The 19,830-nt window shown below is 29.8% G+C and overlaps 1 protein-coding gene across 5 annotated transcripts in view; it reads right to left on the reverse strand.

The window, feature by feature from the left end:
- Positions 1 to 19,830, reverse strand: part of AdamTS-A (ADAM metallopeptidase with thrombospondin type 1 motif A) — a 500,044-nt gene that overhangs the window by 16,231 nt on the left and 463,983 nt on the right. For 4 of the 5 annotated variants that reach the window (XM_014430964.2, XM_014430962.2, XM_067053271.1 and 1 more), the window contains exons 12-26: positions 19,578 to 19,739; positions 18,892 to 18,980; positions 17,932 to 18,111; positions 17,684 to 17,854; positions 16,258 to 16,427; positions 15,865 to 15,991; positions 14,813 to 14,939; positions 14,328 to 14,532; positions 13,795 to 13,959; positions 12,123 to 12,284; positions 7,739 to 7,930; positions 7,373 to 7,567; positions 5,045 to 5,194; positions 3,292 to 3,438; positions 2,951 to 3,121 (exon numbers count right to left, since the gene is read on the reverse strand). In XM_014430964.2, the coding sequence (XP_014286450.1) occupies positions 2,951 to 3,121; positions 3,292 to 3,438; positions 5,045 to 5,194; positions 7,373 to 7,567; positions 7,739 to 7,930; positions 12,123 to 12,284; positions 13,795 to 13,959; positions 14,328 to 14,532; positions 14,813 to 14,939; positions 15,865 to 15,991; positions 16,258 to 16,427; positions 17,684 to 17,854; positions 17,932 to 18,111; positions 18,892 to 18,980; positions 19,578 to 19,739 (2,413 nt within the window). The remainder of the gene's footprint in view (positions 1 to 2,950; positions 3,122 to 3,291; positions 3,439 to 5,044; positions 5,195 to 7,372; positions 7,568 to 7,738; positions 7,931 to 12,122; positions 12,285 to 13,794; positions 13,960 to 14,327; positions 14,533 to 14,812; positions 14,940 to 15,864; positions 15,992 to 16,257; positions 16,428 to 17,683; positions 17,855 to 17,931; positions 18,112 to 18,891; positions 18,981 to 19,577; positions 19,740 to 19,830) is intronic. The other variant, XM_014430963.2, reaches the window with a different exon arrangement.

Below are 19,830 nucleotides of genomic sequence, written 5' to 3' on the forward strand. Positions count from 1 at the left end.
AAATTTATTTATTGATTTGTATTTATCTATAAAAATGAAAGATCTAAGTAAATGACAAGGAAATCATAAAATCATATACAGTGAACAAAAAAAGTATTCGTATACCATTTATTTTTTAGTTTGACAAACTTTATTTTCATCAAACACTATTACATTTTTTACTGTGAAACTCTCCTTGAAAAATAAATATATACATAGAACAAACAAAACATAAATTACAAATATAATTATTATATTTTAAAAAAACGTTTTTAAGTAATCCTCAGGTCAAAACAATTCCAGGACTAGTTTTGGATTAGTAGGTTCAAAGGGTAACTGATAGCCCTTACTAATAGTAATAAATCAAGCCAGTTAAGACTTTGCAGCTCCCACAATGGGTCGTAAAACATGAGAGTTGGGTTCTGTCATTAAGAATAGAATTCTTTCCTTATTCCAACAAGGTTTCTGTTTTAGGGAGATTGGTAAATGCGTTAAACGGAGTCATTCAACTATTCAATATATAATAAAAAAGTTTAAAAGTGGAACTACTGACAATATAAAATGCTCAGGATAGCCTAAAATGATAACTACTAGGGAAGCCAGAAATATTGAACGACTAGCTGCGAAAAATCAAAAAATTAGTGCTAGGGAATTAGCAGAACATTTAGAAACAACGTCTGGCAAATCAGTTACATCCAAAACTATAAGAAATGTGCTTCCAATGGGAGGCTACGAAGGGAGATCACCCAGGAAGAAGCCATTTATTACTGGGAAAAACCGGCTCAAGAGGTTGAATTTCACTAAAGAAAAAGCTAACAAGCCTTTGGAATTTTGGAAAAATATTTTGTTCTCAGAGGAGAGCGAATTTAACATTTTTGGATTTTATGAAAAGAAATATGTGTGGAAGAAACCCAAAATGGCATTGGATTCAAAGAACATTGTACCCAAAATTAAACATGGAGGCAGTCGGGGTCTGTCATGGTTGAGGCTACATGAGCTGGACAGGGATTGGAGAACTACACATAATGAATGCTATTATGACTGCAGACATGTATATAGACATATAGTGTTTTTTATTGGCAGTAATTCCACTTTTAAACTTTTTTATTATATATTGAATAGTTGAATGACTCCGTTTAACACGTATACCAATCTCCCTAAAACAGAAACCTTGTTGGAATAAGGAAAGAATTCTATCCTTAATGACAGAACCCAACTCACATGTTTTACGACCCATTGTGGGAGCTGCAAAGTCTTAACTGGCTTGATTAATTACTATTAGTAAGGGCTATCAGTTACCCTTTGAACCTACTAATCCAAAACTAGTCCTGGAATTGTTTTGACCTGAGGATTTCTTAAAACTTCTCAATGTTCACTTGTATGAATACTTTTTTGGCCTCAGAAAAACGTTTTTTAAAAATATAATAATTATATTTGTAATTTATGTTTTGTTTGTTCTATGTATATATTTATTTTTCAACTAGAGTTTCACAGTAAAAAATGTAATAGTGTTTGATGAAAATAAAGTTAATTAAACTAAAAAATAAATGGTCTACGAGTACTTTTTTTGTTCATTATAATTTTTTTAATTAACAGTTGGTTGAAAATAATATGAAACAATGAATAAAAGTAACATATAATTGATTGTGTAATATTTTTTTAATGAAATTGCACTCTATTTTTTTTCCTACAATAGATGGTCACTGTTTAAAAACTATATCTGATTTTGTCCAAACTAAAGCAAGAATAGTGATCAATTGTTGTTTAAGTTCTTTTTTTTCTAAGAGAAATTTTAAGTCAATTAAAAGGTAATACTGCAACATGTGAGTAAACAATTTTAAAGATATTATATTAATTTATTATTATTTGTTTCCATTTACTTTTCTATTTAACAGATAAAACAATTAAAAAATAAATTTACCTATGGTTATTATTTGAAACTTATAGCAATAGTAAGAGATCAATTTCTACCAGAATGGTAACCTTATGGGAGGTTATAGGACCTAATAATTATTCCAAATTACTAGCCAAAAAAATAACAGGCCAGTAAAATATCATTTATAATCAAGTTACAATTTACAAATGGTTCTTTTACATAAAGTGATGCAGATAGGAGGCAATATGTATGATTAGATAAATAGTTTTAACTATCATTATTCTTAATCCTAAAAAGAGATACCAGCAATCTGCAATGGTATATTCTGCCTCAAACGAAACCATGGAAATAGTAATTAGCTTCTATATGGAAATTGGGCCATTGCATTCCAAAACCAGCCAAGTAAATTTTAAAATTTTGAATTATTTTATTTATTTAATTAACAGTTCTGGTATTAGATCATCATAAATCACCTAATTTCAACTGATGTTCCTAATTGATTTTTTGAAAAAAATAAATGATGTGACTGTTTATGGAAGAAATTCTTTAATACTGTGATAATGAATAAACCATTTGCCAAGATAAAGCAGCTAGGTAAGAGACAATTATACAGCTTTCCCTTGTATGGTCGTAAGCATTGATTAAAATTAATAGTAAAAAGAGCATGGTAGTCAATAATGTTTAGAATGTCAAATTCATGTTATTGTAATAATAAAATTTGGAATATTTTTAGTTAATCACATCGGAACAATATTAAAAGTGATGTATATATAATAGATTAGGTATAAAATTTTACTAATTTAACTTTAATTTACTGTTCCTTTGCATAAACATAAATAGAGCCATTTAAGAAAGGCCAGACCATAATATAAATAATGAATTTATTATTATTACCTTATTTTATTTATTTTTTTGAAAGATAATATTTAAATGCTGAAACAAGTAATGAATTAATTTATTATTTTAATAAAATAACTGATAAACAACAAATATGATATTTTTTTCTGATAATATTTGATCTATTTTGGGATTCTCATTAAATCAAACATAAGTCCAAATTTTATTAACAGTTAAAATTAATGTATCAATACATACTGGTGTCCATCGGGTAACTTCCCATCTGTAGACAGGTTTGCAAGGGGAAGTGCTACATTTCTGTACTCTAGTTGGGTGTGGTTCAGTGCAATAACTATCTGGGATTTCACCGCTTCTTCCTTCACAGCGTACTTGTCTTTCCTGGGTTCCCTCACCGCAAGTGACACTACACTGTAATCATTTTATGATAATAGAAAAGATTATTCTATCAAAATTTGGTAGATAGGAAGAAATGCAGGTTAAATATTCTGTCCATTGAAAAATTATAACATACATTTCAATTCAAATAATTATAGATTATAAATGCAATTTGCCTAACATCACCTAAATAATAATATTACCTGTGACCAAGGCCCTGTATTCCAGAATCCCTCATCCTCACATGGTCCTGCATCACAAGGTGCACTAGTTTCAGGTTTAGGCCAGCTACACTGTCCATAACATACAACATTCCTCGTCATTATTCCTTTGCCACAGGATACTGAGCACTGAAAAAACAATGAAACAGTTTATGTTAGTCAAGGACAAAATATAGTAGTCTTTGCTTATTGATGGTAAAAATACATTATTTCATTGCATCTAATTTGTGTTATCATATTGATCAATATGATAATTAATTCTTAGCTTTGGCCACCAAGTTATCATTGCTAATATTATCAAGAAAATTACCAGGAAAGCCTCCCATGTTGGTGTATATGAGCTATCTTGGCTAAGAACACTGCTCTTTCTGACAAAGAAATTACCTTGGATCTGCTAAACAATAACGTTGATGAATCCTGCATGGAAGTTGCATAATGTCATTCTGAGAGTTACATTTAAGAAAATACCCAAAGGTGCATTTGAATGGTACCAAATATTTTTCTAATGAAGAAATCCAAGAGATCCAGAAACTGACAGATGAAGGAGGTGAGGTAAGGAGCATAGCAGAGATGAATGGCACAACTAATGCTAAGCTTAGGCACAAAACAACTCCAATAAAATTGAAAACTGTAGAAGTCAAGCACCAGTCCATATCAATCTTCCTCCAAAAACTTGGACTTCTGTAAAGATGGAAATAAAGCTCATATATACAATAGTAGTCTCAACAATAAAACATTATGTTCCTCAAAGCAATGGAAAGTGGAGAGTAAATTACTCACATCTAATAATGACATTAGTTAACAGCTAAGTCAACATGTTGCTCAGGTATCAAATTATAAAGTCAAACCTTCGAAAACTTTTTCAAGGCATCCTCCATATTGCTTTCCTGAAGAAGAGGAAAAACTCTTTCATTAACCTTTATAGCGAAAGGGAACTTGATTTAGTCCTACATAGCACTCCATAAGGCAAGTAGTCTGTTCCAGATGACATCTTACCACAATTTCTAAAGCATCTAGAGTGGATGGCAAGAGCAGGTGATTTATAGTTCATTAACCTTACCTGGGAAACTGCCAGTTTTAAAAAAGAATAAGCCAGCTTATACAGCCTGCAGCTACAAGCAGATCTTTTTCACAAGCATTTTCACAAACCTTCATGAGAAAATGATGTTGATGCACCTGGAATTGTACATAGAGAAAACAACAACTTGTCTTTCAGACAAGTTGGGTTTAGAAAGAACAGATGGACCATACAACATAGAATCACAGAGCTAACTCAACTCAGAGCATTAAGGGCAGTTACCAAAACCCTCAGAGTACCCCAGCTGTGATGGTTGATTTTCAGACTGTATTTGATTCGGAATTTAAGAGAACTTCTCCAAAAAAAAATGGAGAGAAAGTTATAGAAGGAAGGTTATTCGAAACTAACTATTCATACCTCTCCCAAAGATTCATACAAGTTAATTATTTGGGAAGTAGGTGTCCCTCTACCATGAGACACACTAATCTTCAGGATGGATTGTGCAGCATAATTGACCAGGACAATCATCTAACCTGGTCAAACCTGGTGTGTTTCAAGATTATGCAGTCAGGATGAGCAGCAGATTGTCATTGTTACTGACAAGATATTTAACCAACAAATTCAAGAAATAGGAGCCAGATAAAATGAGAAAACTATTTCAATAGTATGTAGGTAAACTGAATGTAATATAGATAATTAAAGACAATAAATATTTACTGGACTCCAAGCAGATTTTATCCAGGTCTGCGGACAGAAGACATTACATGGTTTTTCAATTCTTGATGGTTTAGTTTCCATAGAACAAGCACTGTCATGCAATAATACTCCATTCTGGGCTTCACAGGTTATACGTTTGCTCTGAGTCCCCTATAACAATAACAAATATTTAAACAGATATCAGATAAAGTGTAATGTTTAAAATGTAATCTGATGATTAAAGATGGATGAGTATGTAGTTTACCACACTACTTTAACGATTAATAGTTATTATCACATTTTAAAAATCTATTAGGTCCTCCATTGTCCATTATCATTATTATTATTATTATTAGGCAGATGAGGCGAGATGAAATCAATGTGAGAGAGATTGTGCGAACTTTTATAAACAGGAAAAATCAAGCATTCTTTTCTGGATTTGTTTATAATTGAAGAGTTTTTCCAGGATATCAGACGATTTTCATACTATTTAGAGGTAAACTAAATGAAAAAAGATTTAAAATTTTCAAAATTTTCTTTAGCTTTTCCACTAATATTTTATGAACTGCTGAATGGAATTTTCTGGTTCAAACAATTTTCAGAATGTTTATATGGAGGCTGAAATGATAACGAGTATGAAATTATTTTTACTTTTGTTTCACTTTTCCACTATTACCTGAAAATGGCTGAATTGATTTTTCCTGTTCAAACAATTTTCTGAATGTTTAGGTGTAAGGTATTATACAAATGAGTGTGAAAATTTTCTGACTTTTCTTTCTCATTTTCACAAATATGCCATGAACGGCTGCTAGGTGGATTTTTCTAGTCTGAACGATTTGCTGACTTTATAGATGTAAACCAAAAGGAATACGATAGTGGACATTTTTTGAATAATCTTTCACATTAAAAAAAAAATACAATTTGCTTATTTCAAACTATAGTATTGTTTCTTTTAAATTTTTTCTCTTCTTCAGAATTGTCTTAAAATGATCATGCAGTTATTTTTAATCTAACATCAAATAAATCAGAATTATTTCTTGAGAAAAACAAAATAATTATATTTAAATAATAGAAATAAAAATCTAGTCATATTTTGACCTTTTACTCAATTAAAAATAACTGTCAAATTCAATCCTTGGATATCAGGTTATAATAGTGGGCCATAAACATAAGAATCAATAAAATTTTCATAGAAAATTAACTGTAAAAAGAACAAAATTAAATTAAATAATTTGAAGTTATCCAGAACTGGAAAAAAAAAGACACAATTTTTCCTGCTCATAATAGTTTACACATGACAAATCTCTCTCCTTTCGACTTCGAGTCTCTTTCACTTCAATTTCATCTCACGCAATATGCGGATCCCAACTAAAATCCTATTAGATTTTACTAATTTTATAAACTATAGGGGGGGAATCACTTCCACTTCGAGTCTTTCCCACTCCATGTGTGGAGTACCTAATGTAAGGTTGTTCAACAAAGATGCACATGACGAATCTCTCTTGCTTTAATTTCATCTCATCCCGTATGCCGATTCCAACTTAAATCCTATTAAATTAGTGTAGGGAGGGAATCACTTCCAGCTCAAATCGATTTCACCTAGCCTCATGTGAGAAGGGCCTTACAGTTTATTTGATTTGCTATTTTTGACGTAAAAATGGGTTTACTATTCAAAAGTTTCTTGGTAACAACTTTGGGTATTTTAAGTTTACAGATCAGTGTTCAAAAATCTAGAGTAAAAATTTATTTTCTTCAGTAGGCATAAATTGGATTTCTTCAAACGTCCGAGTAGAATAAAGTGGCTGCCATGATGATGATGCCTCAATCAAGATTATGAATCCTTATGGAGAACTAAATAATCCTTTACGTATTTGCACTATTCGTTCCCAAATCATTAAAAAAACCTAATAAATTGTTTGCCGGTTTTTGCTACTTACCCCTTTAGTGCCTGATATAAATTTGTCTTAAAATCTGGCTTACTATCAGAATACATGAAAACAAAAAATTACCCCACTTTAGAAATTCCCGAATTACGTGTGTCAGAGGAGAACTAGAGATGGTTAGAAAATTAAAAACTCCTTCAAAAGATAAACCACACGGTAAGTTGATAAAACACAATTATGACCTAGGTTTTATCAAAAATTGTTATGGAGGTGAGAATGTATACCAAAATAATCAATATTGATGATCTATTCATTGGACAATCATTTTATAAGCCATTGAAATGATAGGAATTATATGACAGGGGAAATAATTTTAACAACAGTGCAATTAAGAAAATGAATAAATGCAAAACGTTTCCAAAAATCTTTGAATTCAATAGTAAAAAGTATTGAATTTTAAACTTACAGATCCACAAATAGCTGAACATGGTTCCCAGTCTCCTATTTCCCAATGAGGGCATGGAGGCATATAACACAATTCAACTTTTCCATAAGGGACAATTTGACCAGCACAGTTTCTGATATCTGTCACTTTTCCAGCTACATTATCATAGCATTCAGCTGAAGTTCTCATTTCCCCTTTTCCGCAACTTACAGAACACTAAAAGAAAAATAGGAAATATACTGTATATATTTAACTAAAATATAGTAACAATCCTGGTGCTGGAATCCCCAAAATATTTAATTTTGATTGTTTGTTACTATCTGGCAAAGAACATACAATATATAACTTCATGAATTAAAAATTACGGTATTGAGGTCAATGTTTTACCGGTGATGAAATTTGACGCCATGAGTATTTTTGACCGTTGATATCACCTGGAATAGCATTTTCGTGGCCCAAGCTACATGGAGTCATAAAACATGGCCTTGAAGTTACTGGTTTTGTTATATTTGAGCAACCATTGGGAACAGAACAGACCACGTTTCGTATTTCTTCACCAGTCCCACAGCTCACAGAACACTGAAAACATTTTAATTCGAGTTACTGTATAAGAAATTATGGCTGATCTTTAAAGATTTAACTTTCTATTTCAACAATAAGTAAAAATTCATATCAATAGATAGAATTATATGACCATAATTATATGATCCATATCATATCTTATCTTAAAGATGATACTTAAGCAGAATCTAAAATACCTATAATAGACAGTGGGAAAAAAAACTATCAGTATACATGGATATGTAGTAAATACATTAGGAAACACTTTATTTAATTCTTATTTCTGGTTGGTTTTATTGCCTCCCCCCCTACCACCACCAGGGAGGTGGCAAGGAGATGTCCTCCTGGTAAATGTCCTCACCTTAGGAAGAGGTTTGGGCTCTGCAGTCTAAACCCACTACAACCACCACCAGCAAAGTGGATCCTCCTCGCTCACCTTATTACAAATGCGCATTTGGCGCCATTGACTCACCACATACAGTATCACTATCTCCCATCTCCCTTAAAATACCTTTGGATAAAAGAAGGAAGAATTTCACATCACCATTTTAGTGTACTCAATTATTATTTATTTCAAAGGAGGGTAAAAAAAAAGAAGATATCTCTGGTTGGGTGACATTTTTTTTTATAGCACTCAACTATGAAATAAAAAAATTATATGCAAACTTGATGCACAAAAAAAATTTTTATGAAAAATTAACCAAGAAATTTTTTCACATAAATTAAAGGATAAAATAGGTGAATAATTTTCAATTAATGTATATTATATAAATGATCTATTAATAAATTTTTAAAAAAAGTGGCTCAAAATCTCTTGTTTGTCTCTAACTAATTTCTAGTTATTTCGTTTATCAAATCAGAAACTATTATGAATAGTTGTGGGCTGAGGGATGAAATATACGACAATTCACTTATACTTATTTCCCAGTTATAGTTATTCTTTTACTCTAGACCATATCACTACTTCTTGACTCTCAAGTATGCTACATGGCTAGTAGACCCCAATCCGGTCCTAACCAAAATAGAAATCCTCAGTGATAAATATTCAAGGATCTTGGAAAATGAATTCATGTCTCCAAGATACATAGGCAGCAATGCTACCCACTAAAACACAGAGACAGTCATGTAAAAAAAAAATTAAACTGAACAAAAATAAAATGTATAGCTTAAAATAACATTTTTATATAAAGATTTATCAAGTATTAATAAAATATAAAACTTTTACATGCATTTTATTATTTCAAAATCATTTTTATCTTAGAAGTTTTAGATTTTTAATTTTTATTTTCGTTCATATATAAGCATTCCTAATACAAGATGTTCATTCAATAAAGTATGATTGATCCCTTAGAACCAGGAATATAAACAGGCTTTACATGCAACTGATAGGAAATTAAGATTTATATAACTACAATGCAATTTTTTATAGTAATGCTGTCATGCATGTAATGCAATACAAAATACATTATTATAATAAAATTTCAAAATCAAAGCATGAACGGTAAAAGATGAACCTAAAACTTTATTTACTTTCTTTTTTATTATTTTTTATAAATGGACGGAGATGATTAAATACCTTCTCTGAAATTTCTACAACTATTAAGTTTTTCTTTTGATGATTTTATTTTCACAGTACTATTTTCTCCTTATATATTCCTATATAGTTTGGCAAGTATCTGATTGATCATAATGCGTTATATAGACATCACCATTTAGACCATTGCTGTCTTTTATTCATTTTATTTTTTAATACCTCCCCTTTCTAGTTATTCTGCAACACTGGATTCATCAGTGGGGGATAAGGTATGAGTTTTACATATTGCCAATAATTACAATGTTCATTCATACAATTTCTCATTATACATAATTTAAGATAACCACGTTTAATTCTGGGAACAACAGTACATAATTAAATGATCTTTAGCACAGCCTGGTGTGTATTTGTGTAGCTTAGTACTGAGCTACCCTATATACCTACACTAAACATTGCATCTTCATCAATCTTTGTTTCTTTAATGTGTGGCACTCATTGTCTTCTGACTAGCCAGTGGTTTCTTTCTTACTATCTCTTTACAATTTTCACATTCTGGGATTAATTCTACATCTTAACTTTAGTTCCCAAAATAGGAACATTAAATATTTATTCAAGTAGGGCCTTCTTATTACATCATCATCACGATACACTGTTGACTTTATATCAGACCTACCATTTTTGGATAAAATATCAACTTAGTAGAGCAGCATTTAGGCAAATAATTGTTAATTTGGAGCAATATAGAGTGGTATTGATCGATTACACCTTGTGGCAACAGCACATAAAAAATCACAGGCTTGAAACCCCACAAAACAGAAAGTATTATCTTCTTTGGGTGCAATTCTGCTTTAGATGTGGTTCCAGGTGGTTTGTGGCTGGGTATCCAAGATTTGTTTCACACAACATTAAAGTAGACAATCCACTTTTCATCCCCAGTCACAAGTCTTTTAAGAAATAGATCGTTTTCTTGACATTTCCGCAGTGAATTACAAATGGAAATGGGTGTTGCTATGATGGCTTTGGTCAGAGAGTGAGGGATCCAAACATCAAGCCTAGAAACGTAGCTGAGCTTCCGCAAATGATTTTCTGTTGATGATGATGATGTGATACGTCTATGACCTTTGCAATGTCTCGCACTGATTAGAATGGATTTTGATCGACTATCACTTTAATATCAATCAATGGTTTCAATTTCTTGTGGGCGACCAGGTTGCGGTGCATCGTTTATGTATAGCTAGATCACAAACACAAGTCTGACCTAATATTAACAAGTGACAACAGACATAACTGTTTATATATTACAAATAGGATAAACAATCCTCTGTTGGAATTAATTGGATCAGAAAAATGTGACGTATTATAAACAAAACATGAATACAAAAACCGAAAGGACTTATTTCCCAATCCTATATTTAGTGTCTCCAGAGTTTATAGTCTGAGTCTATATTACTGTATAAATACAAAGATGGCGTTCAAAAATGAAGTCAATATTTAAAACACTATTGAAACTCTTTCTACATTAATTAATCCTTTGCTTATATTTTTTGGAATATCAATAGTTAATCACTTACTCACCAGCTTACAAGTGGCTGTTATGGTTTTAAACATTTCTCACACTATATTCTGATTTACTGATATTATTAAGAGAAGTTCCTCAAAAAAAAAAACAATAAAAAAGATTAGCATTTATGTATAGAGGTTCTTAAATACGCTCCCACTTTTCATCATCTTTCAAATCCAGGTACCAACTGAAGAGGTAAAAGAAGGGAACAAAGGATACCATGTGTTTTCTGCTTCATACCAGTGTGTTCTGATCAACTTTCAGCCAAGATTTTCCTTTGTGAGGGTACATTGGCGGGCATTTCAAAAACAGGCAAGGGAATAACCAAACATTGTGTGACAAAGGCAGACATTGTTATAGTTATATTCCATCAAAATTCTAATTATGTTTTATATAAATTTTTTTTCTGTAATAGTAAATAATTAACTTGATTTGAAAAAAAAATTGTTTTTTTTTTTTGTAACTGAATAAATAAACACTGTGGTTAGTATAAGGAATCCCTTCTTTTAATTCTCATCCTAATTTCTTTTATCCAATGTTTTAAGTTTTTGATATTATTTCTACCAACTAATGTTGTAAGTAAATTAAAAATTATTTTGGTTTTACGTTTTTGTTAGAGTTTTACATTTCATGAAAGAAAAACATTCTTTAATACATAGATTCTGGGAGATTTCCTTCTCACAAAAACAATCAAGTAAATTCTTCAAGAAATGAAAACAGTAATTTCCATTTCTTCCTTAAACCGAGTAAAGAAGAAACTCAAAGCATGAGGAATTATTATTACAATTAAGCTAATATGATAAGAATAACAAAATATTAAATAGATCCATGAAATCAGTTGCATGAGCTGAAGAGCTAAAGAATTGTACAACTCTTCATAAAATGTATTACTTTATTAGTCGGCAACAACCATTTATCGCAAGTTAGGATTTTTAAAAATGATCTTACAGAATCTTTCAAAGATATTTTATATTAATGAAGTTTATTTATGAGTAAAAATTAGTATTATGTCATGAAAACTAATTAAAAATCATCAATATTATTATAATTTAAAACACCAAACCACAACAATTTAAAACATAAAAACTAAAAGAAATAAATTAAATATCATTCACCTGGGACCATTTATCTTCTATCCAGTATGCACATGGTATATTATTACAGGATTCAGTTGTTATGGGCATAGGCATTGGGCATCTGTCATTAGTGTCTGTGAGGCCTTCATATTGGCACCAAAAATGCCGAAGTTTCCTCCCGCCACCACAAGTCACTGAGCACTAAATATAAATCCACATTCTCAAACGCATTTGATTAATTAAAACTAAATGCTTAAAACTTAAAAAAGTTATTAAAGATAGATACATTAGGTTTCATTAAATAGCAGAGAAAAAAAAAATCAGGCAGTCATTCCATTTATGAGACTACTCGGTAATGCTATGGAACCCAGATCATTATTAATAACATCAAAATAATACTGTTAATACTGTTTTAGAAACTGCATCTCATTGTTAAAATGAATATGAAGAATAAAGAGTTAGTTGATTCAATCTACCATTCAACTACAAGAGAAGGAAGTAAAGTTAAATTTAAAAAATAAAACTATTACTGATAATGATGTGATGGTTCCATCAAAATCCTATTCTTAACATAGACAGAAAATAATATATTAACTTGAGACATTGAGAATTGCTAAAAATATTGGTACAAATTTCAAATATATCATGGTATAAATTTTGAATATACCAATTCTAGCTTATTAAATAAGGAAGATAACATCATTAATAACTGAATCTAATCAATGGATAAAATATATTTTATTTTAACTGTCTTAAATCTAGTAGGTCACCATTATAATGAATTCCATCTATGGTTGACATAAACAAAAAAATCTAGTTCCTTAAGAAGAAACCACTTTGAAAGCAATTGATAATTTCCTTCAGTGATTCAGCCAGTTAGAATTCCTATAAATAGTTTATAAAAAGTTGGAATTTATTATTCATAACACTCCAATCCTGGGTTCTATTTTTTTTATAAGTATCAGCTTGAACTCTTTCCAGCATTCCATGCTGTTCACTTTACAAAAATCTTTCAGAAATGGCACCAGCTTTAAAGATGCTTAGAAATGAATATTAAAAATTGAAAATACTATTCTAGCATAAATTTTTAAAACTAGAAATGCTTTGGTCATAGTCTCCACTAGGAAATCATTTCCTTTACTATGAAATTTTCAATTATTTGTATAGTTTTAATGATTAGATTCTGGTACCAAAAAGCGATATACATCAATTGAATTTATATAACACTTTTAAACAAGGAATTAACATTTAACTTTATAATTTCGATTCATAACTTCACAATGAGTATAATCATTTATCAAATAAACTATACTTTCAACCAAAAATAAGTTAAAGGAAACTTCCAACATCTTTGTTTAGATTCATATTAACTTCAACATATCTTTTGTTTGATACTATAAGATTAATAATAGTATCACTATCAATTAAAATTTCTATAAACAAAATTTCTAATAGAAGAATTAAAAATAATAGTAGCTATGTGTTACGTATAAGACATTTCTTCTACACCAAGCACAAGACAACTTAAGAACATGCTAGAAAATAGTTGTTAAATTTCAAAGTGTAGCAGTATAATAATAATACCTTCAATCGATCGATGAGATTTATGTCAGGAATACTTCATTCAGATGCTTTAATATTAGAGTAAAGAGACAGTAATTAGTAAATCAAACTAAACACTCAAAAATGACAATTAACATTCGACTCATACCTGTGTCCATTCTCCGACTTGCCATGATGGGCAATCTTGGGTATTGCAAGTTTCTTCAACTTTTTTTTCACTTATTTGACATTCTGAGTCATTTCTCTTGTGTTTAAGTGAGTCCATACAATCTGTTTCTCTCTTCCGTATGCCACCTCCACAGCTTTTAGAGCACTGAAAAATGAACAGATTTTTTTTTTTTTTTTGTGAGAAGACTTTTTATTTATTTAGTTTTTTTTTTTGTAATACGGAACTATGTAAGGTAGATTATGTAAAGAAAATTAAATGAACAGATATTACATTTCCAATTAAAACAAATTGAACTGTTATTCAATGTAAATTAGAATTACAGAAGAAATTTATTGCCTTACTTTTGCAAAGAGAACCTGAAAACACATTTTACAGGAATTATCACTTAAAAAAATGTTCATAGTGACATTAGTTGTTAATATGCTTTATAAATATTAGTTCACCTAAGTTCGATAATTTCTTGAGATATTCTTATTTTAGAGCTCATATAAAAGCTTTATAGAAAAACTTACAGGCCCCCATTCATAAAATATCCATTTAGGTTCAACACAGAGTCCATGACAAGGTTCCATTTCTTCAGGTTTAGGAATATGCATACAGGAAGCAGTTTGTGTTGGATAAAAAGAATTGTCCTGTTCTACCACACATTCAAAGGTTATATTTCTGAAACCAGGCCCACAGTCACTAGAGCATTCAGATCTCGAAACAGCTTGCCACCTAAATTATTATTATTATTTTATAAAATAAAAAAAAAACTTGTTCCATAATAAAAACTATAATTGACATATGAGTGAGCAGTAAGCCAAGGAGTATAAGATCTATTTTTTTCTACCTGATTTACTCAACCAAATCAGTTAATTTCTTCTTTATAATTATTAGTTAAATATTTTTGGATAGTAAAGAAATACTCAATTATTTCTATAGAACTCACAACTCAAAAGTACTCAACTTACCTAAAATAAATAAAAATAAAAGGTGAAAAGTATATTCAACTTACTTTAAATTACAGTGACTATTGCATGGTCTCCTAGGAGCACTGCCCTTGGGCAAATCTGCACATAGTTCAGGTGAAAATTCTTGTCTACCTTCATATCGAACACATTTAAAAATCTGTGTAGTTTCACCTGTTTCCAGAAAACAAATTGGTTTTAAATAATTTGAGTAAGCTATTTTATTTTGAATTATACATATTATAATGACACAAATGAAGGACTCTGTCTAAAAAGAAAAAAAATCATGTTTGAGCCTTATAATAGCCTCACTATTCTAATGATTGTCAGTAAAAATTATCTTTTTATACCCTAGTAATTCTGCATCAAATTTTATTTTTAGATATATTTTTTTACATTAAATAAATTGTTATCTAATAATTAATGTTACTACCTATATGGTTTTTAGGATGCTTAATAGGAATGATTTATGAAAAAATAGAGCAGTAAGGGGGAAAAGTGAAACCACATATGTCTAAACAAAAATGTTATAAATTAAAATTCAGTGTAGAAAAGTTTCTAAATTCACTACTTTCTATGTGGTAATTAAGGCTATCTCTATATCTGTGAAGATAGAACCTTTTCATACTGGACACATCATCTTTATTCAGTGCTTAAATTCAACATTTTGTTATGAGATAACATGGAATCACTTCCAAATGTTTTAATAAAAGTTTTTGTGCACCAAAAATGAAAATATGTCCAATCCAGATAAATTCCTTTATCCTTCCTTCTTTACAATCCAAAGAAATCTGATTATTTGTGTTTGTAGAAGAAAATGTCAGCATTTTTATTGGTTAAAGTCTAAAAAAGTATTTTTTGCAAATTTGAGTGTTATTGTCTTTAACAAGTCTCTCATTGGTTCAGTTAATTTTTTCAGCATTATAAAATTTTTCCCAGAACTAAATTTTTTAAACAATATTAATATTTCTAAATCTGCTGTTGATGAAAATTTGAGCATCAACCAAGTTGCTAAGTCCTGCACGTGTCACAAGCAAAATTAATGTATAAATAATACTTCATGCTCTTAATTTTACATAATATAATTTAAAAATCATACCATTGCATACTTTGTCACAAGCACCCCACTCATCTGACAAATCCCATGTATACTGGTCTAATGCACTTTTTGGAACAGTATATTCATAAGTTATATCAGGTGGATAAAGGGTTCCAACTGAGCACACCTAATAATAAACAAAATTACTTAGATTAGAACATTAAATGTACATAGTAATAATATAATTTTAAAGCTGTTAACAGTTCTCCATTTGTTATGTGATAAGGTTATATGCTAAAGAGTGAAGGAAAGAGAGAAACACTTTATTTTTAAAGAGATGCTGTCCAAATATATTGGGTTACTACAAATAGATAACAATAAGATATTCACTATTAAAAAAAAGAGTTTTCTTTAATCATATTCAGATAGATATATACTAATCTTATACTTTACCTGAAGATTTAAATCTTTATTCAGTGGTCTAGTAGATCTGATTCGTTCGACAATAGCATCAGAACCTGAATATTCTAAAGTAGTACCTCCATACAATATTACTTTTCTTGAAACTTTCACTTGGTAATGGCCATTCAAAATATATTGACTTGTCTCATTATCATACAAAGCTAAAAATAATAACAAAAAAGTTATACCTAAAAATTAGATTATTTTCTCCTTAAAAAATAACATAATCAAACTATTAAATATTTTCTTATTAAATATAACTACAGAGAACAGGCTGTGATAATTAATAAATTATTAAAATATATCAATGTAGATTTAAAAAAAAATTTTAGTAGATTTTTAGTTGAACCAACATGACGAACCTAGTTTCCACAACAAGAATCATTACAGTCATCACACAAACAGCATACAATGACGTGTATTATTTTTTATATTCTTATACTTTAATTTTAACATGTAATAATCATATAATAAATGTATTGCAATATTTATAAATTCATTGTTTAAATAAATAAATATTACAATGGATTCTTCTGATCTACTGAAAGCTGACGTTGCGCTTATTTATTAACCAAAGGGTGAATTACCTACCCCTTCAGGGACTCCCTCCTTAAGAATCAGTGAGTAATAATATACATAATAGCAGTATGTTCTGGTGCTATTTTTGGAAATGTATAGTACACTTTTATTCACTCTTCCTTTTCTGGATCTCTCCTTCCTAAAAACTTTTCTTCTTTTCGTCAGGAACTACAGCTTATTCCTGTAGGACTTGCTATCTCCTTCATGATTGTAGGCTTGTTCCCTAAAGAATGGAGTTTTCTCCCTACAAGGATCTACAGCTAGTTCCAGGGAAACTTGTCATCCCTTTCATGACCATAGGCTTGTTCCCTATGGAGTGAAGTTTCCATCCTGCGAGGATTTATGGCTAGTTCTCGTAAAACTCATCTTGTCAATTTGTCTCCTAACTAGCTTCCTAACCTGTATAAACATGCATTTTGTCAAGGTCTTCTGATGTAGAGTATCTCACATCTTTAAGTGGAGTCAGAACTAATTAATTATACCATCACAACACTTTCATGACACTATTCAATTGTATTTTACTCTAAACGAACAATTTTTGAAATTAGGAGAATAATCCAGCTCTTGTGGTTTAACTATAGCAGTAAACAAGCCAATCCACAAATTCAGTTCTGTGAAAACAAGCATTAGCTCTGCTTCATGCACTAAATCATTTAGTGAGAATGAGTTTAAACATTTCAAATAATGACTTATTTCACTGGGAAATAAATATTGTTTTGTTATTAATAATATTTTGAAAGGTGTAAATTATAATTTATGGCTGATTGAACTGTTATCAAATATAATAACTAAAAATCAGAATAATGACAGTGAGTCCAAAAAGTAAAATTTAACAAACCTAAGTAGTTGTTATCCTTATTTGAATTGAGATAACCACGTTGTTTTACATCCAAATTAGAAGCACCAGCAGGAATAGTGTCTATACTAGTATAGCCATTCTGCGAACTGTTGAAAGACCCAGTGATGAGTTTACAAGTTGAATTATCTCCACCGCACTGACCACAATAATCTAAGAAAGAGAATTGAGCATATAAAAGCTCTGATAGATTATTTTAAAAAAATAAAGTAAATAATTGATAAAAATACCTAATTGCTTCTTAGAGTTAAGAATATGATCGCAACCAGCCGGTTGACAAAAACCATTGACACAAATATCAAATGTATTAGGACCACAGACAGTTCCATCTATAACTTTATCCATTAAGTTATAGTACAGAATATTTTGAGAATCTCGGCAATATAATTTACATCTTTCATCCAGACTTACTGAAAAAAAAATGATAAATTCATAAAGATTTATATATAGGTATAAATATCTATCAGCATTCAAATAATGATATGATAATTTACTGATATGATTAGTGGTTAAAAAAATATTAAAATATAAATTAATAAAATAATTGTTCATCAACTGTTGAAAGGAAAAAAAATATGATTTTTATCAGATAATATTATTATTTGGAACTCAACTAGTGACTTTCATTACTTGATGAGTAATGAATCACCTCAAAATATTGTTGCCAATATAATAACTTAGTTCTTTTCATCACCAATCAATAACCCATTTTTGTAATGATGAAATTGTTTAATAAGAAAATAAAATATCATATTTTTGACTCATTTCCCTCTGACATTTGAAGATTCAATCACTGGTCTGTTTCTGTTCAAAAAATACTTCTTTGGGTGTTAACAGTGGTTCAGGAACTGTATATACTTAAATAATCTATTTTAATTTTTTTTCTGGAGAAACTGATCAAACAGAATTTATAATATATATTTACTTATCATACAAAACTGACTAATCTAATTATCTTACAAGAATCAAAGAGCACCAGATTGTTTTAAGCATTTAAATCAATTCTTTTTAATTAATCCAGCTGATATTATATTTCTAATTCAAGAGAAAAGTCAATCAATACATATCCTCGATCCAAATCAGTATCCTAAGTACACTTGTAGAAGGTCAAATTTTGATGAATGCCTTAATTGACCTTTGATATTCTTCTATCCTATAAATTAACCTTAAATAATTACATTATAACTTACTTCCATCATATTTAGGAACCCAAACGATATCCTTCTGTTGGCCTCCAATTCTGTAATCAGCTTGATTGTGTGCAGTACATTGCAACTCCCTGAAATATTAGATTAGTTTCTCTAATTAATAAAGGATGATTAAAGAACATTATTGTAAATTGCAGCACTCAGTTGTATGATTCAATAATTTGATTATACAATTAGTCTTTCATAAAGAATATGAGTAATGCAAATAGCAAATTAGTTACCATTATGTGATTTGTCTTATATAATTCCTCACATTACTTATCTTAGTTAGCAATACTAATTTTTTTATTATCACCGAAAAACTAAGAACATTTTGTTCCAGACCTAGTACCATTGTAAATGAGCCCCAAGCATACAACAATCGTCTTCATTTATAAAATAAGAGAATGATAACTAGACTACATTTATGGTATTATACATTTAAGTCACTGATACATGTGGCTATTAGATATTTCTATTGTTTTTAATCAGAATATTCTATTCTCATACTTATTTTATTTTGTTACTTAATAGGGGACTATTGGACGACAGTTATCTCTCCAAAACATCTTTAATAACTCAAGATTTATTAAAATTTGTATCATTAACTTTGTATTACTTTTTCTCCTAAGTGCAAATGAATATAAAAAAATTTAACATGAAAAAGAATAAATATATGTATACTTTACCTAAAGTCAGTAGACCCAGGTGGGCATTCCTGAGTAGCACAAGAATGATAACGCACTCTTTCACCTAAACAGTATTTTCCACCATTAGCAGGAGTTGGATTATTACAATCTCTGATGCTTTTACGCACTCCACCACCACATGTACGAGAACATTCACCATATCTGTAGACAATATATAATTATTATATAAAGTAAAAAAAAAAAAAATCAAATTTATAACTTCAAGAAAATAAAAAAGTTTTATAAATTAAAA

The sequence above is a fragment of the Halyomorpha halys genome, unplaced genomic scaffold, assembly GCF_000696795.3.
Source record: "Halyomorpha halys isolate HHAL.00 unplaced genomic scaffold, Hhal_1.1 Scaffold928.1, whole genome shotgun sequence".
In the NCBI taxonomy this organism is placed as follows: Eukaryota; Metazoa; Arthropoda; class Insecta; order Hemiptera; family Pentatomidae; genus Halyomorpha; species Halyomorpha halys.